Below are 21,257 nucleotides of genomic sequence, written 5' to 3'. Positions count from 1 at the left end.
GCTCGCTAGGGATGCACAGGAGGCAGCACCATGTAATGGAAGAGGTCAGAGCTCACTCACGTGGCTTTATGGTTGTGATGTTGGTGGAAGGGCTGGGGGGCCCAGCTCCTGCACGGTTGTAGGCTCGCACTGAGACGTGGTATTTCGTGTTGGGATTTAGGCCTGTGACGTGTGCTGATGTGACCAACCCTGCTGTTCTCACTCTGTCAGCTGCCTCCTCTTTATCGCCATCCTTCCAGTACCGGATCTGAATAGAAAAGAGTTCAGTAAGGAAAGAAGTATCTGCAAATTTCCATTCAAGAACAGTGTTGGACGCCCCTTGGCGCTTGGGACACAGGTTGGTGAGCAAGGTGAGGATGGGTTGGTGGTTGGACTTGGTGATCTTGGAGGTTTTTTACAGCTTGAGTGATTCTGCCATCCCTTGTTCCCTCGATGGACTCGTACCTCGTAACCCAGCAGCACACCAGTCATGTCTCCCTGCTCCACTGGCTCCCAGGACACATCCATTTCTGAGGACAGGACAGCTTTGGCTGTAACTCTGAATGGAGCCACTTTTGGTTCTGAAAAAGACAAGAAAAAGGGATAAAATGCTTTTCCAAGCTCTGGGCAGTGCATTCACTGTACTGAAAGGAGGGGCTCGCCGCAGCACCATAATTGTGCAGCCCGACAGCTGGTATTGTGTATACAAAGCAAAGAAAGGGGAAGGGATTGAGGGACTTAGCAGGTCAAGGAGACCAACAGCTGCATGCTGTGAGGATCTGTCTGCTCTGTGCTTAGGGAAGCCTCTATCTGTGTACTGAAGTAGAAGATAAATCCTATGCTCAAATCACTATCAGCTGCCCTTAGAATGAAAGAAACCTCTCCTATCAGCAAACCACCAGACAGCAAGAGCCCCTGCAGTCCCCTTCACCTTCTTCTGCAGAGTACACGATGGCTGTGAGGCTCTCTGGTCCCTCTCCTTTCCTGTTGTATGCTTTGATCTTCACTTCGAAGGGGGTGTAGGGCCCGATGCTCTCATTGCGGTACACGTAGTGCAGGGATTCTGCGTGAGGCACGCGGGCAGTGAGCCATTCCTGAGTGCCCTTCTTACGAAATGACAGGATGTAGCCAAAGCCATCTCCGTTCTGGTAGTCCCGCAGTGTTGGCTGTGAGGAAAAAGCCTTGGGTAGGGCATTTCTGGATGGGTTTTCCAACAAAAGGGTCACATTGAGTGGTGTGGTTTAGTGGCACGGTGGAGACGGGTTGATGGTTGGAACTGGTGACCTTAGTGACCTTTCCAACCTGAAAGATTCTTTGATTTCCTTATGTCCACCGTGAGCAAAATTGCTCCTGTGGCTGTTCAGATGCCACTATGGCAGGGAGGTGATATTTAAGGTCCCTTCCATTCAAGAGAGCAAGACTCTGGGACCGCTGCTGAACAGTGTTTGGCTCCATTGCATATCGCAGTTGCATTGCAGCACTGATTTGCTGTCCCCTGCCCTCCCACAGCCCTCCTGCCAGTGCTGTGCCACTGACTCACCGTCCAGTTGATGATGAGCTCATTGGGAGCCCCACCGCCACCGCCGAGCCCAGATGGTGCCACTGTGGGTGCTGCAGACAGTGCAGGTTGGGTTAAAGGAACAGCACAGGTGAGGATGAGCACAAAGACAGGCACAGGCAGCTGCCTCTCAGCCAGAAGTATTTCAGATATTTGTGAAAAAAATCAGGTCTCGAACACTGGCTAATCCCTGACATGCTTATTTACCAGCAGCATTTCTCTGAAGGGATGAGAATCAATCTCAAAAGCAGGAATTTGGGGGAGAGTTTAAATTAGAAAGGAGTTAATATGCACTTGGTGCGTTGAGAGTATTTCTCCTACTGTTCCTACATCCCTTCTGCTTGCGTGTTCGAGCTGCACGAGATAGAATCAACATTTACAGCTGGGAAATTTATCTTGTGTTTGCACAGTTGTGCTCTCTAATATAATAGGGCTCTTTCACCTTTCTAAGCATTACTACCCAGAACGTACCGTATTTGAAGCTAGGATTTGTATTGCTTTAATATATTGTTACTCATGCTGGTGAGGCTGGCTGCCAGTTCTGGTAATTCTTTGTCTTTGATGTGTAAATGGGCAAAAAGGCAGAAAAATTTGCAATAGGTTCACCTCTAGGAGCACTCAAGGAGAAGACTAATTGCCCAGGCCAGGGCTTGCTGCAAGCCAGCCTTCTCTTTCTTGCATGTAGGTGCCTCTGATTCTCCATTCCACCTCTGAGCATGTCTGCACGTACCTGCTTCTTTGGTACGGATTTTGCTGGAGGGTAAACTTGGCTCCCCAACTCCAAGGATGTTACTTGCTAAGACCCGAAACTCGTAATCCATCCAAGGGATGAGGTTCACCACCTGGGCTGTCTCGGCATTGCCTTCGATGTTTACAGGATCTATATAATCCAATAACACGAGAGGAGAACAAATAGAGCAAATTGTGGACAGCCTGTGAGCACAGAGCAAGAGCTCAGCATGGAGCTGGTGAGCCCAGGCTGGGACTTCAGGGACCACAGCACAGCCCTGAGGGCACTTACTGGTGCGCATCTGCTTCCATTTGTTGGAGAGCAGTGTCCTGGCCTCGATGCTGTACCTGGCGATGGGGCTGTGGTTGTCGAAGCCACGGCTCCAGCTCAGTTGGACAGTGGTGTCACCAATGTCTCTCACCACCACACCCCCAGGGGGCCCCGGGGGTCCTGGGGTGAAGGAGAGAGGTGGACGTGTTACTGAAGTGTCAAGGATTTGGGGATTTACTGCTCTTTGTGTCCTGAAAGTCATAAATGAAGATCAAACCTTTCTTTTCTGGAGGCAAGGAAGCCTCACCTCGCATTTTTCTTCTTCTAACGTTCACAACTCCCAGCCAAATGAAATGTGAGATTGTGGGGTGGTTGCACAGAAAGGGCTGAGCCCTCACAAAGAGCCTGCTGGTGCTTCAGGCTCATAAGCAGTGGGGATTACCTCTGACAGTCAGCGTGGCCGACTCCGAAGTGCTGTCCACAACCGTTTGGGCTGTGCACGTGTACCGCCCCGAGTGCTTCAGCTGGGCGTTGACGATAGGGAGGTCCCCGACAGCTTCCTTCTGTGTAGGGAGAAAAGACAGCAGGGAAACACAACTGAGCACAACCCCACATGCAAACGAAGGGGCTGGTGTGGCTTTTCTGCCCTTATTGTTGGTATGTAGTTCCCTTTGGTACTCACCACGCTGGCTCGCCGATAGTGCCCCTCCGACTTGTCCAAGTCAATGGGGAAATCATCCAGGGACCAGGTGAAGGTCAGGTCCATGGTTGGATCATGGGATGCGTGGCACTGCAGAGTGAGGTTTTCACCCACATTGATATCAGCGCTGGATGGTGCCAGTGTGATTTTGGTGGCATCTGCAGAAGAAGACGAGGGAGGGCTCTTTGGACCAGGTTTGGCACGCAGCAAAATGAACTAACACTTCCTAACTTGTCGTCATCCCTCTCTAGCAGGATTTTAGCTGTTGGCTTTTCGAAAGATGAAGATAAGAGATTAAAGTAGATAGGAAATAGAAATGCTTTTCTCGTGGAGCAGATGTTGGTGGGTAAGGTTTGGTGGGTCTAGCAGAAGGTTTGCTGATGCACAGGCTGAAATGCCTCAGATTCCCTGAGTACCCTATTGCTTTTTGGGGATATACAGGGAAGAGAAATGTTCCAATTCACATTGTGGCATTCTTAGCCTCCCCAGGTCAAGCCAAACATCTCTACCTCGAACAGAGAGGATCCCCGTGCTGTTGGCTTTGCCCATGAAATTCTCAGCAAAGCAGGTATACTTTCCCTCATCAGATTTGCTTATGTTCTGGAGGATCAAGGTGCCATCGGAGGTAATAGTCACCCTGGAAATGAAGAACCATAGAAAGAAAAAAGGTTAAAATATCTACTCACTCTGTGCACCTACCAAACCATTTTCTGCTCTTGCTGATTTCAAAGAAAAAAAGTGAAAAAGGCGGGACTGCAAAATACACATTGTCAGATTTTTTTCAAAGGAGAAACTAGAGGAATAACAAAGCGTTTGTGTTTAGGGATGTAGCAGCACACGTGGGTCATCAAGTCTCATCCTCTGGCAAGAAGAAATGTCAATTTTAGTAGTGTTTTTTTGGGGGCCGAAGCTGGCTGTGCTGCTACCTGCTGCTGTTGGTGAGCAGTTCGGTCCCTTTGGTCCAGAGCACAGTGGCTTTTGGTGCTGCTCTCGGCTGGCATGGGATGATGACCTTCCCACTCCGGGCTGCAGGTATCAGTCGTTTCACTGGGTTTAGTCTAAAATCTGGTGCTAAGGCTATATGGAGGAAAAAAAAAGAGGATTAGCAAGCCCTGGTGTGTCAGCATTTTAAGTGCTGGGGCATTAGATTCTGCTTTCTTGGATGGCTTGGTAACAAAGCATGGCGATATCTGGCGAGCGGGATGCAGGAGTGGTTCCTCTGCTGCTGGGTGTCCAACCCCTGCCAGGCAGGTGTGAGGTGACACGCGTCGTACTTAGCAATGGCAACATGACCCTAACAAGTGCAAGGTCTTTGAGAGACACAAGAACAGCTGCTTTTGAAAATGTAGAGGATATTCCCTACAGCATCAGCCCAGTTCCAGCCACTATATCTGAGCTGGCTGGCTGGGCGCAGAGCTCACTTCTTGGGCTTCTTTCCTCCCAAATAGAGGGAGGGCAATGGAAGGGAGTTGTGCTGCTGCTGTCTGTCCTGTACACTTTCTGTAGCTAAACAGATGTCCTTGTGCTCTTTCAGCATTACTGGACTTAGACCAGATTCAAATTTTAGAGGCTTGTAGAGCGTCGTGCTGAACCAGCAGCTATATTTCAATGGTGAGTGAAGCAGTTTTGTCTGCTCTTATCTTAGTCTGAGATTGCAAAACTGGTATATCAGGAAAGAGATCTGAAATGCTTCAGTGTCCCATTGAAAGCCAGAGCGCTGGGAAATGAGAAATTACCTTGCACTGTTAATTCAGCACTTGCATATACTGTGCCATGCTTGTTCTCAGCCACACACTGATACATGCCAGAGTCCTCCAGGACTAGCTTGGAAAATCTCAGCTCTCCACCGCTCACTTCGATGCGGTTCTGTGCAAACAAGAGGATGAACCCATTAGATGAGAAGAACAGAAATGGAACTCAAGCCTTGTCTGTTCAGGGCTGAGTTTCCTTGCAGGTTAAAGCCAGCCCGGTTTTCTGGGGGAGAAAGCACAGGCCATTTCCGCTGCATCCAGCCACCACCCCACATGGCTACGCTCTGTTTGCTGAAACTGCTGAGAGCCTGAGCGGCAACTTGCAGCTCATACAAAGGCAGGAACAAGGTGATCCTTATCTGCCCTGACAACTGGCTCCGAGTTCCTGCAGTTGCATGAATCAATGGCTGCGATGGCAGTGACGGGAGAAGGACCTTGCTGGAGGTAAGGACCGTGACGTTGCTTTGCAGCCTCATGGGGGCACATGGAAGAGGAAGGCGGGTGATAAACGGGGGCTGAGATGAATGCAGTGAGGCAGTGAGTTGTACCTGGGAGGCCAGAGGTTGCCCATCCCGCAGCCACCGCACTGCTGGCCGGGGTTTGCCGGATGCCACGCAGCTCCAACGCAGATCAGACCCAATGTCAGCTTCCGTGTCCGTGATCACATCCAGCCAGTCCGGCTGAGCTGCAAAGGAGCAAGAGAGGTGGCAGAGCCAAGAGAATCAGATGAGAGGTTTGCCGTGCCAGGCAGGCAGAAGGATGCTCGTTGTGTCATCTCTGCTGGCAGATTTATTTATCACAGCGTGTTTCACCATAGTAACAGCCTTTGCCTTTTGTGCAGTGATGCAGGACTGGGTCCTCTCTGACTGCTGCTCTGCACGTGGACTGCACAAAATCATGGCATAAACCAGACCTGGAGAAGAATATTGTTATTTCTGTTTCTAAGAAGAAATGCAGTCATATCTGACCTTCAGAAAAGATTGAATTCAGGATGGGAGAACCGGGCTAAGTTTGCAGCTTGACTAGATCTGATTAATAGCTCCAAGCATTAACCCCTGTGAAAGGACCCTGGCTCGGAGGAGGATCTGATGGAGAGACAAATCTGATTTTTTATTTTTTTATCTCTATGCTCCCATTTGTGGTTACCTCATTTTTGCTAGAATTATTGCAGGGTAAGTGAGGAGGTCTCTCTGTCCTTGCCACAGCCTAAATATATCCACGTAGGAAAGATCAGCAATCTGTGCTGACTTTGTAATAGGTTGGACTGGGGGGGATGTCTGTCTGGGACACCTCACCATGGAAAGGCACACGTGGAACTGCCTTACCGTGAATGATGATGCGGCCCTGGTAGGTGTCTCTCCCTTTGATGTTTTCAGCCTCGCACTCGTAAGTGCCTTCATCCTCAAAGTCAACATTTTGGATGTGCAGGAGGGGCTCGCTGGAGATCCACTGGGAGGTCTGCGAGCCATCTAGCTTCCTCCACTTTATTCGAGGAACAGGGCTATGTAAAAGTAAGTCTTTTTAGCCATGAGGTCTAACACAGCAGGTAGCCAGGGTGGCACAACCCAGTCCCAATTCAGTCAGATCCCCTCCCAGCTGGGCCTTGGCCAGCAGGACAGATTGGCTTTGCTGCTCCATCCCTCCCACTATTCCCCCTCCTGTGTTCAGCAGATCCATTGCTGGGTCTGCGATTTGCTCCCCACCCTGAGCAACGCGGTGCTGCACTCACTTCCCAAAGGCGAAACACTCCAGAGTCACCATCTGCCCGGTCAGAGCGTAGGTGTCTGCAGGGAACTTGGCTTTTATGCTGGGTGCATACTGCCTGGCGTCTGTTAAGAGGAAAGCACTGGTGAGGAGTTCCGGATGACTTTAAAATTGCATATGTGAGGTCTTAAAGTGCAAAGATACCTGTGAGGTTCCGCTTCTCTGCAAAACCTTCACGAGTTTGGAGAATTTATAGCTGGGCAGAGGCTACGTTTCATTTTCCTTTTAAAAGAGCTCTGAGCAGGGTCTCTATAAACCTCTCCTTTACAACACCTACGGACTATTTCTCCCTGATTCCCTACTAGCTTCACTCCCATCTCCCTGCTGAATCAATATCTTCAGCTGCACCTCCCAAGGTCACCAAAGGTAGTTTCGGGGGATATGAGCCTGTCCTGGTGCCATTTTTATTTTACAATCAGACAGAGAAACCCCACTGATGGCAGCACTACCAGCGAAGCATGAAGACAGGGCTGCTTCCCCCAGGCTCCGGCCAATTAATGCTTTCATCAACTCTTAAGCTCCCTTGAGAGGCCACTGGGTAATTTGTGCAGGTGCTGGAGCCCGTGTGCTTTGTTAATTTTGCATTTTCCCCAGTCCCTTTATGATAATTGGAGAGCACCGACCCTCGGCAGCCAGGCTGAGCTGGGAGAACTTGCTGAAAACGCTCTTGGTGATGAAGTCGATGTGGCTGGTGGCAAAGCACGAGTAGTTGCCGAGGTCTGAAGCCTCTGTCTTGGCAATGTAGAGGTTTCCTGTGGTCTGAGAGACGAAACGCCTTCCGTCGGCTGGGATGAAGTTGGGAAACTCATTCAGAAGCCATCGGTAGGACAAGCCTGTGGGGAGCAGGAGAAGGAATGAACCGCGCAGATTGCTGGCAGCCTCAGCTGGGATTTAAGCAAGCGGGTCATTTTCTGGACCTGTCAAAGCTTAAATTGTTCCTCGGATGGCGCTTATTTTCTCCACATGCAAAGTTATGCCTCTGCTTTGGTGCTTTTCAGAGCGAATTCAAACCAGGTTTTCTCCCCTGGCATTCCCACAGAAATCAGGAAGTGATTCGTGTGGCTGAGGATTGCCTCCACCTCCTACTGCTGGGGGATGGGAACACTTACCTGGGTAATGGGGAGGGGGGCTGCAGGTGAACATCACTCCCCAGCCTTCAGCGATCTTCACGGGTTCTCTTTCTTCTGCAGAGAATTCCTGCAAAACTAAAGACACGCAGTGAAACTCGCCCGTGAGCAGCTGGAGGAGCTGCTGTGGCGATCTGCCCCTCCGTGGGGTGGTTTTCCGTGGAATCATAGAATCGCCAAGATTGGAAAAGACCTAGAAGATCGTCCAGTCCAACCTGTCACCAATAATTTCCAGTGGCTTTGCAGAGAGATACAGAAATATCTGACCCTGTGTCTGAGCTGACAATGCTGTGCATCAAATTGCTGCTGCACCGACACGCCAATGGGATTTCTGCGCTGCATCCACAACTTCTCCCCAAATTTCTGTTTACTTATGGGGCTAGACGGCTTGGTTTACCCCCAGCATTACTATGGCTGCATTTTGTTTGCAGCCATAGAAAAGACTTTCAGCCACAGTTTGCAGACCAAGAAAAGACTTACAGCCAAAGCGGAGTGATGCTTCCCTGCTGACCACTGTGCCACGGGCGTTGGTTGCCACACACTGGTAGGAGCCTGCATCCTTGGCTTTCACTGGGTTGCTTATCACCAGGTCCCCAGCAACCAACCTATACCGGGAATCCGGCCCCATCTTCAGCTCTGTGCCGTTCATCTTCCACCTGCCAAGAAGTGGGAAGAGAGAATATGTATTGAGGCTGTGTGCTCGTGTAGATGGTGCCACGCAGACCCACATTCTGACGTCCCATTCTCGTGGTGTTTGGCTCACCTGTATGTTGCAGGGGGATTGGCTCTGGCTCGGCACATCAGTGTCACTTTCTCTTCTGCTGAGCCTTCAGGGAACAGGGTGTGTGCGGGCTGCTCCTCAAACACCGGCCCGTAGCTCCTTGTGCCACTCTGTGCTTGGCACCAGACTGCAAGAGAGGGGAAAACCTGCTTAGCAAAATGTGGCATTTTCTAAAAATTCTTCTTTTTTTGGTTTTGTAGGGTGTCCCTGGTGGTGACAGAGCTATATCTGGAATAAAACGAGGAGCAATGTGAGAATAGCAGCCCATCTGTCGCCCAGCCCCAAGCAGGGCTGCGGGCAGATTGTGTGCATTCCCTGCTGAGCATCTCACACCGACTCTGCTGTGCCACAGGAGCAGACGTGCTTAGAGATGGGCACGCGAAGGAGCTCTGGCACAACCTCTTGTGAAGCACAGATGGGGTGGGAGCTGGGAATGTCGGGGTGCTCTCAGCATCCTGGAAGTGAGGACATGCTTCTGCCTCCTCTGCTACCAACGCTGCTGCTTTGTTCTTCCTATGTCCTATGGAGGACAAAGAAGGAGAGCACAGCCTGGGTGATCGTAGCTAGATCTCAGCTCTACACTGACCTCCTGCACACACCTGGCTGCTCCCTCCATCCCTGCAGCTGCAGCATCCTCAGATCTATCTCTGAGTCACGCCTGCTGCTTGCAGCTGGGTGCAAACCGATGCTGCAGACACTAGAAATTGCAATGCAAATAGGCAAGAACAAAACAGAAAGCTGCCTGGAAACCTCTAACCCAAAAGCAGCCAACAAGGTAATCACTGCCAGCACACATCCCTGGCACCTGGAGCCATGCCCCTTAGCAGGAATGGGACACGAGGCAGCATCCCCTTCTCTGCAGTGATAAGTGAGGAGATGCCTAGCTGCCCCCAGCATCCTTCCATGCTTTGTAATTGAATTAATAACCGTCTTCAAACCTCCATGCCAACCTACAATCTGCTTCCTTCCCTGCAGAACGCAGCATGGTCACCGGTTAAATGAAGTGACTCCCGTAAGTTGATGTTTTATGCAAGAGTAACTTCCAGCAGGGATCAGCTCTCCGGGCTGAAGGAAAGCAGCTCTTCACCTGCAGCTCCCGGAGTTCCCCTCGTGTTCATGGCATGTGGAGACCAGGGTGAAAACGAGAGAGGGGCTGCATTAATTGTCTCTGCAGGCTCGGAGCAGCTGTTTGCTCCCCATGTCTGGTCCTCACATCCAGGCTCTGCCCAATTAGCGGGGGCTCTGCTCCGTGCCTGTCCCAAATGCTTTGGAGCGAGAGAAGCAGTTTTGCAAAGGTCTTACTGCCTCCAGATCTGTGGAAGTGCTTTTTTTTCCCTTCTGGGATAGTTATAGGAGAAGATTCTCTCTGCTAGAAATCGCCTCCATTGGTTCTGCTTCTGCTGTGCTGCTCTCAGCTGGAAATAGCTCCTTGCTGGCCAGCACTTAACATAATCATGAGTTAATGGAGAATTAAGGAGGACGCGGTGTATTCGTTGTGTTCTGAGCGACGGCAGTCAATGGATTAAGGATGAACAGATTTGCATTCAGAGGTTAATAGGTAGCACATGGTAAATAACTTCTGATTATTTAACAAATGTTGTATTACAGTCGGTCCCATACATGCCTGTTCTCATGGGAGCTCTTTCCCAATAAGGTTTGGCCAATCATCCCTCCCATCCCACCTGGAGCCCAGCATCCTGCTCTGTCCCTTTTTCTCTGCCAAGGTTATGGGCTACCACTGTCAGGCATTGATTTTCTCATATGCAATCAATGCTAGAAGTTCAGACAGATTTTATGTACAGTTCCAAGGTGTCCGGTTGGTGTTGGAGGTGAAATCCTGCATCTCACTCATTAAGCGAAACGACCGTTAGATTAAAGCGATAATTGAACTGTTACAAGTTCTGATGGTGGTTAGAGCTGAGAGCTGAGATCAAAGCAGAACAGCAGATCTGAGTACCTCCGAGACCGATCATCTCAGCTGTTGCTGTCACCACAGAACTCTCCTTTTTAATGTTACCACAACAAGACCTTCCCAGGGCTCTGTCATTCGGGCAGCGGGGAGAAGGCAAACACAAAATAACATCTTTGAGCCTGCAAGCTCCGTGTGCAAGAGGCAGAGGGATCCCTTCAGAGCTCAGCATGCCATATGCAGCCCTACTTCTGCGCTGAAACCCAGCTAGGAGCAGAAATTAGTCTCAATGTGCTGCTGTGTCTGGCTGGAACAACATTCGTTTTGAAGAAAAATCAGTCTTAACACCAAAATAAATAGGGAAAGGTGGAAATGGAAAATCGGAACATTAAGATTCGGAGAAATAGCTGCAGAAATGTTTGAACATTTTGGTGCTCCGAGAGTGATTTGTGCTGATGTCTGGGAGAGAAAAATACCGTATAATGAAATACAGCAGCAAGCCATAATCTTTGAGTGTAAAAACCATCCCAGACTTTATACCAGAAATTGCAAGAATAGAACTCAAAGAGTTGTTCTGTGCTCTTATTGCCAGCACCTGGAACGTGCTGGTAGCCAGAGCTGGAAAGCCCCGATGTCCAGAGGCTGTGCTGAGCTACACTCCAGTTTTGGAAAGCAGAAAATGATGGATTTCTCAGCTGAACGTTTGCCAAGATGTACTGCAGGTGATGAGTGCATCAGCAGCAATCCTGTCACTGAGCACCAGCAGCGCATCCTCAACTCCGGAGCGCTGGCCGCAGCTTGAGCCTGGCATGTGAGCAATTATTTGGTTAATAGGAACACAGTCGAAGTGGTTATTTCTCGTGTCCTTGGGAACTCATCACTTGGTGTTGTGTCAGAGGGAGGGGTGATGTTACCGACCCAAACTCCAGACCTGGAGACATCGGGTCCATCTTCACCCCTCCCCAGAGTGTTTCCTTCAGCCTTATCTGGAGCTGCCATCATTTGGTCCCTGCTCCTGGCTCATATTTCCAGTGAGGGCTTCTCTCTGCCCCAGATGGCTTCTGAGATCCATTGCATCAGCAGCCAGAGGTCAGGAGAAAATAACCCTCATAGGATTTGGTAGTGACTCATTTGTTATGGGCTCAGCTTGGATGGGAATGAGTTGGACGAACTCAGCTGGTTAATGGGAGAGCCCAGCATCGTCCTGGGGCCTCTACCAGATTTGGGTCAGCGTGATTTCCAAACAGGCTAATTGCCTCCCAATCTAGGGCAGCCGCCCCTCCCCTCTTCCTCTCCTGGGACCCACAGAACACTAAAAGGTAATTAGATATTTATAAGACGGCCAAGCAGCCTCTTCTTGGGATGATGAATTAGCTTGAAGACATCGTCTAATTCTCAGCTGCCTGATATGAAACATCTCCCTGCTGAAAAGGTACCCCAGGGTGTAGCCTGACACTCCCTGAGATCCAGCAGCGATCCCCAATGGATGGCAAATGGGGGAATCTTTGCAGCTGGGGTATAGCAGAAAGGCATCCATCCCAAGAACAGCTTCAGGCTCTTACCCACACAGATGATGACGGCCAGGGAGGTGCAGATGAATCCAGCAGTGCCTCCCATCCTGTGCTCCAGATGTTATGGCCGTGGCTCTATGGCTGAGTGGGGACAGCGGCCCTGCAAGAGAAGCACTGCACTTACCTGCTGCCCCACGAGGCCCCAGGGCAGCTCATGTCCCTGTGGGCAGCAGGAGGTATCTGTAGGAACAGCCAGTGTGAAATATGCAGAGGTCTGAAGGAGCTCTTTCTTTTCCCCTTTTCCCTTTTCTCATTCTCCTTTCCTCCTTTCCCTTTTTCCTTCTCTCTTTTTCCTTTTCCTTTTCCTTTCCCTTTCTCTTTCCCCTTTCTGTTTCCTTTTACCTTTTCCCTTTCTTTTTTCCTTTCCCATTCTCCCCTTTCTCCATCCATTTTTCCTTTTTCCTTTACCCTTCTCCTCATTTTCCATCTCCCTCTCCTCCCCATACCACCAACTCTTCTTCTTCCCTCCTCCAAAAAACAGCTCTCTCCTAACAGGCAGTGGCTGTGTGTGGGCATCCTACTGCTCAGCTCCAACCCCTTTGCTCTGGAGACATCCAAGGTGGACACCCAATTTTGTTTTCCTTCCCTCTCTTTGTTAATGACGACTTGGTAAACAATGCATCCCACACACTGAAGGCTCTGCCAAGCCTTGCAGCCCACCCAGCCCCAGCTGGTCCCTCACTCCCTGCCCATCTGGCTGCCCCAGTGCACACCAGCTCCATCCCATGCACCGCAGCCCCCGGTGCATTGCAACATGGAATGCACAGCGCCTGCTCATTAAGTGCTGCTGTTATCGTGCACCTGAGCAAAGAGGGATCGTCCTGTGTGTGATTCAAGTCTTGTCTCTGGGGAATCTGGGACTGGGAAAGCCACCTGCCCTCTGCATCCTCACCCAAAATAGAATGTTTTCCTACTACAAAGGAAAGAAACCACATCCCAGGTCCTTGTTTTCACCTTGGTGGGCTCAGGGGCTGGATGCATTTAACTCAGGTTAAATGCTCCTGTGGCAGAGGTGTAAGTAATGGCAGAGCTGGGGGAGGAGGACCTGCCCTAAAGCAGTGATGGTCACAGGGTGACAGAGAGGGACAGTTTGAGGACAGAACAGAGATGGGTATGAGGTCCTTTCCCTGAGGCTGTCTCATGCCATGTGTTCCATCCAGTAGCTCTGGGGTGAGTCAGGCCGATGAAGTCACTCAATGTCAATCAGCATCATGCCCCGAACAGTGTCCTGAACCCACGGCCTTCCAGCAAACAGTGCCACATTGTTCACCCGCTGCCTGTTTCTCCCTCATGTGTCTCATGCTTCCAGCGTAAGCACTTTAGGACAAGGAGCAGCTTTTTGCTCGGTCTGTTTTTGAACGCAGTTCTGTGTTGGAGTAGGAGCAGAGCACATCCCGCATCTGTGGGTGCATCACCCCAAAGCAGCTCAGAGATCACAGGGAGGGAGTGCAGGATGCCCTGCTGCCCAGCCCCTTCCGTTCCTTCCCCACGGCTCAGCAAAGCTGTTACTTGCAAAAATTAAGCTGGTTTGAATTATTCAATTAGTTATCAATTCATTATTTATTATGTAAACCACAGCTTTGATCCCCAGCTCTGCAGCTGGCTCTGCAGCTCGCCTCTTTCATCCCAGACCCCACTCTGCTCTCATTTTGGATGCACACATCATTTTCTTTCCTTGCTTCCTAGCACCCACTGCTCCTGTGTCTCCTAAGTCCCTCCCCATGGCTGTGCTGGGACACCAGGATGGGGCTCCTAAAGAGATGACAGGGAGAGCTGCTCCATTTGTTCTCTGGAACCCAACTTCAGCACAGTCTGCACTCAAAATCCTCTGCAGAAACAGGGAAAGTGCTATCCAGGGGAGCCTCCAGGCATGAGAATAACAGAATAATTCCTACATGTGCTGAGGTTGGATTTGTCCACCATTAGAGACTGGACCACATGACCCTCTCCCATGCTGCTTGGCACGCTCCTCGTTGTTGTATTGCTTAAGGGATGTAACCAAGTGATGCTGTGAGCACACCTGGGGCTGTGCTGCTCCGCCAGTGCTGTGCACCATGGATCATCCCCAGGCAGTGCCCTGAGCTGTGTTTTCTGCACCTGACTCCGAACTTCTCCCAGGCACAGCCATGCACTGTGCATCCGATCTGTTGGTCGTGCCCTTCATTAGGAGAGGGCCCTCAGGGAGCTGTTCTTTCCCCTCTTCATGGGGTATTTTGACAGTCACTCGAGAGCCTTCTGTTGTACTGAAAGGGGATCTGTCATCCCTGCTAATGGATGCTGTCATTAATACCTCCAGCAGCATGGGCACACTTGGAGACATGCACATGGGTTGCATTAGCGCTGTGCAGGAGCCCCTGGGAGCAGAGAGAGATCCATTGTCCCCAGGACAGAGTTCTTGGAAAAGAGCTTGGAAAAGGCTTGGGATCCTCCTCAGACTCGGGGACAAGAGGTGCTGCCTCATCCCAGGACAGCACCACTGGGAGGTGATGGCCCCAGGAGGGCTGAAGTGCAGTGGGAGGACAAGGAATGGATGGTGGGCTCCGAATCCAGGCAGCCGTGGCACAAGGCAGGGGAGAGGCAATGGCACCGTGCTGGCCCTGCCATCTCACAGCTCATGGTGGGACTTGGGCTGCAGGGAGAGCTGTCATAGCCAGCACAACCTATCATAGATCAATGACTGTGATTCAGTCCTCCGGGGTTAGTTATGAGACAAGCAATTGGGCTTCTGCTGCAACATCCTCCACTGAAGGAGAGCTGCTGAGGGTGGATGACACAGTGTGCCCTGTGCTGTGTGTTCCTTTCATTAAGGAGCATTTCTGAGGCTGGAACACACGCACTTCTGATCTTTGCTGGATTTTTCTTGCAAATCTGCTCAATGCCAGGTACGTTTTGTCCACTTCCAGAACAGCATGTCTCAGTGAGTTGAAAGAGATTTTATAGTAATGTGTCTGTCCTTTTGCAGAGCTGTCTGTGCTCAGGAGAGATGCAAACTCTCAGTTCTGCCCTTTCTGAGCTTCTCTGAGTTGAGAATCCGCTGGTGGCCCCAGGATCTGCAGCAGCAGTGGGGCAACCAAAACCCTGACACCACCCAAAACCAACACTGAGCATTGAAACCGCTGTGATCCAATGGCCAACACACCCAGAGGGGTTCAGTTCTCCCTGGACTCATCAATCACCCCGTGCAGAGCCCTGAATCATTCCTGCACTTCCAGGACTCCCTGCTCCCACCTGCTCTGTGCTGCAGAGGGGTGCTGGGATGCGTTTTGCCTCCTGGCTCCATCCTGCCCTGCCCTCCTCATAGAGATGCACAGCGGGCGCATCTCCACACTGGGCTCCATGCCTGGGCTGTGGGGAGCAGATGGTGCCCACAGCATCCTGCAGGGTACCGAGCTGCAACCTGCAGAGCAGGGACTGTTCATGCCCAATGTTGTTACTGCAGCATTAGCACAAAAGGCAAAGCTTTGGGGCTGGGGTGAAGGTGGCATTTGTAGGTAGCAGGTGGAGCAGATTGAGGCCTTTGGGTGCTTTGGGTCTGGACTCAGCCAGGGCTCTGCACCAGCACTGCAGGCAGGGAGGTGAGGGAAACAGCACTGGGCATGGCTGCAGTGCTCAGCAGCACAGCGTGGGGAGAGGGAGGTGATGTGAGGCACAGGAACTCAGCACTAGGATGGGAGCAGAGACACCACACAAGGAGTAGGGCACTCTCCAAGCCACGCTGCTCCAAACCACACTGCTCCTGAGCCCCCCAGAGCCTCCAGGTTAGCCCCATGCCCCAGGTGTGAGCAATTGCAATCAGCCCTCATTAGCTAAATTGCCTGCAGGGCTGAAGTTTTGCCTTCCTGGTTCAGTGCAGAGAACGGAGAACGTGCTGGAAGGAGGTAAGGGGGGGAAAGATGATCAAGTAATCTTTGGAGGGGGGCATTTGGGCTTCTGAGGGAGGAGGTGGGGGGCTGTAGCATGGTAGGGCTCTGGTGGGAATAGGGGGTGTGGGGGATTGTTGCTGTTTGCTGCTGATCTGGGATGTGCTGCAAGTAGTTGTGCTGTGCTGCTAACCCCTGCTGTGGTCTCTGTGTCCCTCCCCTTATGCCTTTGGAAACGAAGTCAAGCTATAAAAATCTAACCTAGAGTAATACACCAAACCAGCTTTGCTTGCAGCTGAGGGAAGAGTTGATTGTGTTTGCTGGATCTCCAGATGGTGGCACTTCCAAAACTTGGGGATGAGCTTTGGTTTTGTTCCTATCTGTTCTTGTTTCTTTGTGCTTCATGGGAGCTGTGCTTCCCACTGCACGTCTCTGAGCAGTGCACTCTGAACTCATCTACATCTGGAGTAATTCTGAATCACCATATCCATGGAAACTGATGCACTTTCCCTGACACAAGCATCCGGATAGATGCTGCTCCCCTTGCAGAGCAGGGCTCTGGAAAGCCCAAACCCATATTTTTGGGTGATGCTGTAGGATTTGGGCTGTGAAATGGGAGGAGGAAAGAGCCTCAGGTGTGAGTGATGGTGCCTAAAGCAATAGGTGTGGAAATGTGTTCCTCACCTGGGATGGGTGCACTCACCATACACCTGCCCTTGGGTTGTGCCTTATTTATCATGGATTGATTTAATTGTGCCAAAACTGGGTTGGTGAGGATTAGTGTCTGATCAGCACTTCTGAGGGCTAGGGAGAGGTTAAACAGCTCAAAAAGATAAGAGAAAATCCTGGGAGATGGAAATCTCTGCTCTGCTAGTAGAGGATGACATGGTGTGGCATGAGAATGAGCGCATGGTGTGCTGCGGGTTGTGCTGCCTCAATGTCCCATCCAGCTCCTGCTAACACTGGGCAGCTTTATTATTTTCACCAGGAGAGGCTCATGGAGCTCTGTGCAAGGAGCAGGCAGGGCTTGCTGATGTGCACCCAGCAGGATGGCTGCATTTAAGGCACCGTGCTCAAGCTGTCTCTGTTGTCTCCGTGTCTTTTAAGTGCTTTTTTCCCTAATAATTGGACAACACATTCATGTACATCACAGGTCATGGCACTTCATTGTGAGAGGGGCTCAGTGGGAGTTCTCTTTTAGTCAGCAAGATCTCCCCAGCCAAGTAAACCCCGGTGCTGGTGCACAGTCTGTCAGGTCTTTGTGCAGAAGACAAAGCAGGGATCTGCTTTGGGTCGGGAGGAGTTGATTGAGAGCACATGGAGACACGTGTGTGCGCAGCGCTGGTGGGCAGTGTGTTTGAGATGGAGTTGTTGATGTGAAATAACCTTGATTATAATAAAGCAGGTGATGATATGGAGCAGAGCAGCCCCCTGTAAAGCTCCCTGTTCTGGCTTCAGACAAAAGCCAGGATTGTGGAGGAGGAAATCACGTAGGATTTCCCCATAAGCTGGATGCAAGCATGGTGCTCAACCCGTGCTATCAGCACGCAGCTCTCCCTGGAGGCTGTTTCAATCAATAGCTGGAGTCAGTGGCAGCTGGAAGAATGCTCAAAGTCTTTGAAAACAAGGCCATGAGTGCCTCCAGCTTAGCATGTAGGTGTTGGAGAGATGTCTGCCTGAAATCCTCTTTAACACCCTGATTACATCTGCTCAAGATCAAAATATCTGGTGCTGCTGATAGACACCCCCATGTAAACTCAGTATTGCAAACCACTGAGCATCACCTGCAGCGTTGTCTGGGAAAAGCAGAATGTTGCACTGGGGTTGCATTGAAGGAGAAGCTGAGAGATGCTAAGAGTTGGGTGTTGGTGCGGGCAGGAGAGGTGAGATGTGCATGCTGCTATTACTTCCCCAAAATACATCATCTCCAAAACAGATTCTCCTTTCCCATCACAGTGTGCCCGTGGGGATCCTCAGCCTCCCAAACTCGCCTACTTTCTGCTGTCGGTTCTGCTGTCGGTGCTGCTCTCAGTGGCACAGCTCTTTGATGTGTCACAGGTATAAATAGCTCCTACCTGCCACCGAGCCCGTCTGCCTGTTCCTACATCACTTGGCAGGAGCTGGGCTCCTAGAGAGGCTACAGCAAGGAAAAGCAAGCACGGGGCTTGGGAAACCTGCCCCAGGGAGGGGAGTGGCGTGAGGAAGCCCTGACCTCAAGCATCCATCCGCCCTACACCAGTGTGTGTCAATAGGTAGGAGCTGTCGGCTCAGGGGACCCTGCACAGCCTCACACTCCCATCCCCATGGAGCTCCTTGGCCCTGTGATGAGGATGCAGTGCTAAAATCCTCTCCCTTCTCCCAGGAGATGCTTGGGATATCCCTTGTAATGACTGTGCATTCATTTTGCTCCTTTGAAGGCATCATCCTTCTGTTCAACCTGCTCATCTGTCTGCTAAAGCTTTTAACATTCCATCTTCAGCTAGTGCCAGGCTGCTCTCTGCCTTGTGAAAACAAGCAGGAACCTTTGCACAACATAGATCCCACTTCTCCTGTTCTGTAGCTATGCTGCGGGGCTGCCAGCTCTTCCAGCTGTATGGTAACTGCTACACGCAGTGATTGAGCTCTGTGCTGCTGGTGGGAGTACGGGAGTACCTCTCATGCCCACCAATGCCTCTGGGCATCTCCACTGGTGTCGTGTTGAACAACCCTCTGGTGAATGCTGGACCCTACAGCTGTGGTGAGGGGGCTAGGGATGTGCCATGGAGGAGTAGGAAGGGAGTGCATTTTGGGTTCAAAGAAGCAGTTTCTGTATTGTTTGGGATCTGATGGTTTCCATGACTGTAGTCCTTGTTTACCGCTCTCCAAGTGCCTGAAGACATCAAGGGGGGTGGTAACCAAAAATGAGTTAGATTTGGTTCCCTAATCTAGAACGCGTCAGATAGAGCTCGTTAGAACAAGTTTCTGTTTTTTCTCTTCCATCAGCATTGTTTGACACTTAAAGGACTCTTGAAGGAATCCTCTCTTACCTCTTCCCACGTGTCTGTGCTTTAATGCCATCTCTGACAGCCCCTGAGAAATGTTGGAATTCTTGCATGGCGCACTGGTTTATAGGGCAGGCTGCAAGCTCAGGAGGGACAGATGTGCCTCCAGCTGTGTGGGGAGATGACAGCAGTGCTGTGCCACGCCTGAGCCCATGAGATGGAACAAAACCATCCTTGTTCCAAGCAGGGCACAGCTGAGCAGCCGGCACGGTGATTCTCATGCATATCCTAAAGATGGGGATGCGCTTTTGGCACACTCCTTGCAAATCTATAAAATGGCATGGACTTGGGGGCCTGCTAAAGAAGGGAAGGGGCACTGAGAAATGAGGTATCTATCCCTCATCCAGGCTCGGTGATCTTTCATGGCCAGTTTGGGGCTGAGCAGGCAGGCTATGGGCTGTGCACGTGGGCTCTGCATGCTACGTTCTGTGCTGGCGTGTTGGAAATGCCTCCCTACAGCCCCGCTGTGCTGCTGCTGCTGCTGTGATTCGCGTGCGATGCGTCTGCAGAGGCACAGGCTGTTAAACGCTCTGCGCATCCATTCCGAGCGACAAAAGTCGTGGTTACTCAGTTGGATCATAATTGATTGGGTGCTGGAGAGGAGCGTTATGGTTCCTTTGTCTCAGTGCATCGTCACTGCGCTCCGAGGGCTGAACGTAAGCCCGGCACCTTCCCTTGGTTGCAGACCCTTCTCACCTGTCTGTACAAAGTATGCTTATTTCTAGGAAGTTTGGGAGCTGTGTTGGCTCAGCAAGCAGCTTTTGGTGTTGTGGGTGCATTCAGACCCCCAAGAGCAGAACCAACTACTGCTTTCCTCGCTGCCCCAAACAGAGCACGGTCCCACCCAGCGCTGTTGTTTCCCACTGCCCTGCAGACCCCAAGCTGTCCTAGAGGATGGATGGTGTATTTATGGCTATGCTGAGAGGTCAGAGAAGACTGTTTTGCATGGAGTGTTGCCAAATACTCAGCACTGAGAGGTTTATCTATACGTGCATACCTGCCCCTAAACCTTGTGCCTCTGCTTTGCACCCTGAGATGCTTGAGGAGGTGCATAGGGGAGGCAGAGCTGTGCTGGGCTCTAGCCAAAACCTCCAGGAACACTCGGGTTGTTCCCAGCTCTTGGGCTGCTGCCTCCCACCCTCAAAGCAACTAGTGTTCCTTCAGAGGGATGGCAATCTCATGAATGCCCCCAGCCCGGTTGAAACAATAATGCTGGGGCTGTGGGAGCAGTGAGAGCCTCGGAGGAGCGGGTGGGTGAGGTGCAGAAGGAAGGGGAGCTCAGGAAGTTTACAGTGAGGGAGTGGAGCTCCGTAGAGCAGCCCGGTGCTGCCAGCTGCTCCCCACCCGAGCACCCAGAAAGAGCAAAGCCGAGGGTTTTGTCTGTTATATTACATCAAGAACCCCCACCCCACACATACACACCTTCCTGTTGCAAAACGCTGACCGATCTCCAACACAGCAATACCCCCAGCACAGCCCTCCCACCCTGCCCAGAGCAACTGAGAGCTGGCAGGGAGGTGGGGGTCACAGGGCACTGCTCTCCTTCTCCCTTTGTGAGGGGGGACCTGGGCTCTGCCCTCCCGAGCCGGGGGTGCTGAGCAGCGCCGTGCAGCCGGAGCTCGGCAGCCTCCACCCCTCCGCGTTCGGGCTTTGCAAAGTGCCACCAGCCAGGATGCAAAGCCGAGGCGTAACCGTAGCAATTAACAACAAATAAGTTCCGACTTGGTTCCTAAGAGCCGTTTCTGCTTACGGCCGTGCCCATCCCCTGCCACAAGTGACACCGCTGTGCCCCCATTCCTCCCAACTCCATTCCCAGCAGAGCTGAGTTGTGCCCGCAGATCCATCGCCCCAAGCAGCGCACAAACCCACACCGTGCCCTTGCGTCCCCGATCCCGCAGGATTCGGCTGCTTCTCCCTATAAGTGAGAGTTGCCTGTACTGGAAATGGTGCTCCGAAATCTGCAGCCTCATCTTTTTTTTTTTTTTTTTTTTTCCTTCCCCCCCCCACGCCCCCCCTGTTAAGATGCGGGAAGGAGAGAGCAGGCGCTTACCTGGGATGGGGTCGGGGGCTGAGCATGAGGCGGGGGAGTGCGGGGCCGCGGAGCTCCTGCCGCGGTGTTGAGCCCGGCTGATGCCTGCCCGAGTGGGGATGTGTGTGCCCAGAGCCACTGCAGCATCTCTGCATTAGGATGTGCTCCTCCCTCTCCTCCCTCCTTG

General features: G+C 51.6%; 2 protein-coding genes across 2 annotated transcripts in view; one reads left to right on the top strand and one right to left on the bottom strand.

The window, feature by feature from the left end:
• TMEM81 (transmembrane protein 81) overlaps positions 1-4,194 on the top strand; it is a 16,892-nt gene extending 12,698 nt beyond the window's left edge. Inside the window, exon 6 of the transcript XR_014879947.1 lies at positions 161-4,194. The gene's annotated coding sequence lies outside the window, so the exon portion shown is untranslated. The remainder of the gene's footprint in view (positions 1-160) is intronic.
• CNTN2 (contactin 2) overlaps positions 1-21,257 on the bottom strand; it is a 23,402-nt gene extending 2,145 nt beyond the window's left edge. The window contains exons 1-20 of the mRNA XM_085210511.1: positions 21,092-21,257; positions 12,132-12,240; positions 8,643-8,787; positions 8,360-8,535; positions 7,862-7,957; positions 7,376-7,585; positions 6,718-6,817; positions 6,314-6,489; positions 5,537-5,673; positions 4,974-5,103; positions 4,164-4,314; positions 3,747-3,874; positions 3,220-3,395; positions 2,980-3,100; positions 2,559-2,717; positions 2,268-2,417; positions 1,520-1,590; positions 911-1,145; positions 445-560; positions 61-247 (exon numbers count right to left, since the gene is read on the bottom strand). Of these exons, the coding sequence (XP_085066637.1) occupies positions 61-247; positions 445-560; positions 911-1,145; positions 1,520-1,590; positions 2,268-2,417; positions 2,559-2,717; positions 2,980-3,100; positions 3,220-3,395; positions 3,747-3,874; positions 4,164-4,314; positions 4,974-5,103; positions 5,537-5,673; positions 6,314-6,489; positions 6,718-6,817; positions 7,376-7,585; positions 7,862-7,957; positions 8,360-8,535; positions 8,643-8,787; positions 12,132-12,186 (2,719 nt within the window). The 5' untranslated portion in view covers positions 12,187-12,240; positions 21,092-21,257. The remainder of the gene's footprint in view (positions 1-60; positions 248-444; positions 561-910; positions 1,146-1,519; positions 1,591-2,267; positions 2,418-2,558; positions 2,718-2,979; positions 3,101-3,219; positions 3,396-3,746; positions 3,875-4,163; positions 4,315-4,973; positions 5,104-5,536; positions 5,674-6,313; positions 6,490-6,717; positions 6,818-7,375; positions 7,586-7,861; positions 7,958-8,359; positions 8,536-8,642; positions 8,788-12,131; positions 12,241-21,091) is intronic.

This window comes from Meleagris gallopavo, chromosome 28, assembly GCF_905368555.1.
Source record: "Meleagris gallopavo chromosome 28, MGAL_WU_HG_1.1, whole genome shotgun sequence".
Classification (NCBI taxonomy): Eukaryota; Metazoa; Chordata; class Aves; order Galliformes; family Phasianidae; genus Meleagris; species Meleagris gallopavo.
This window is presented reverse-complemented; position numbering and strand designations above follow the sequence as displayed.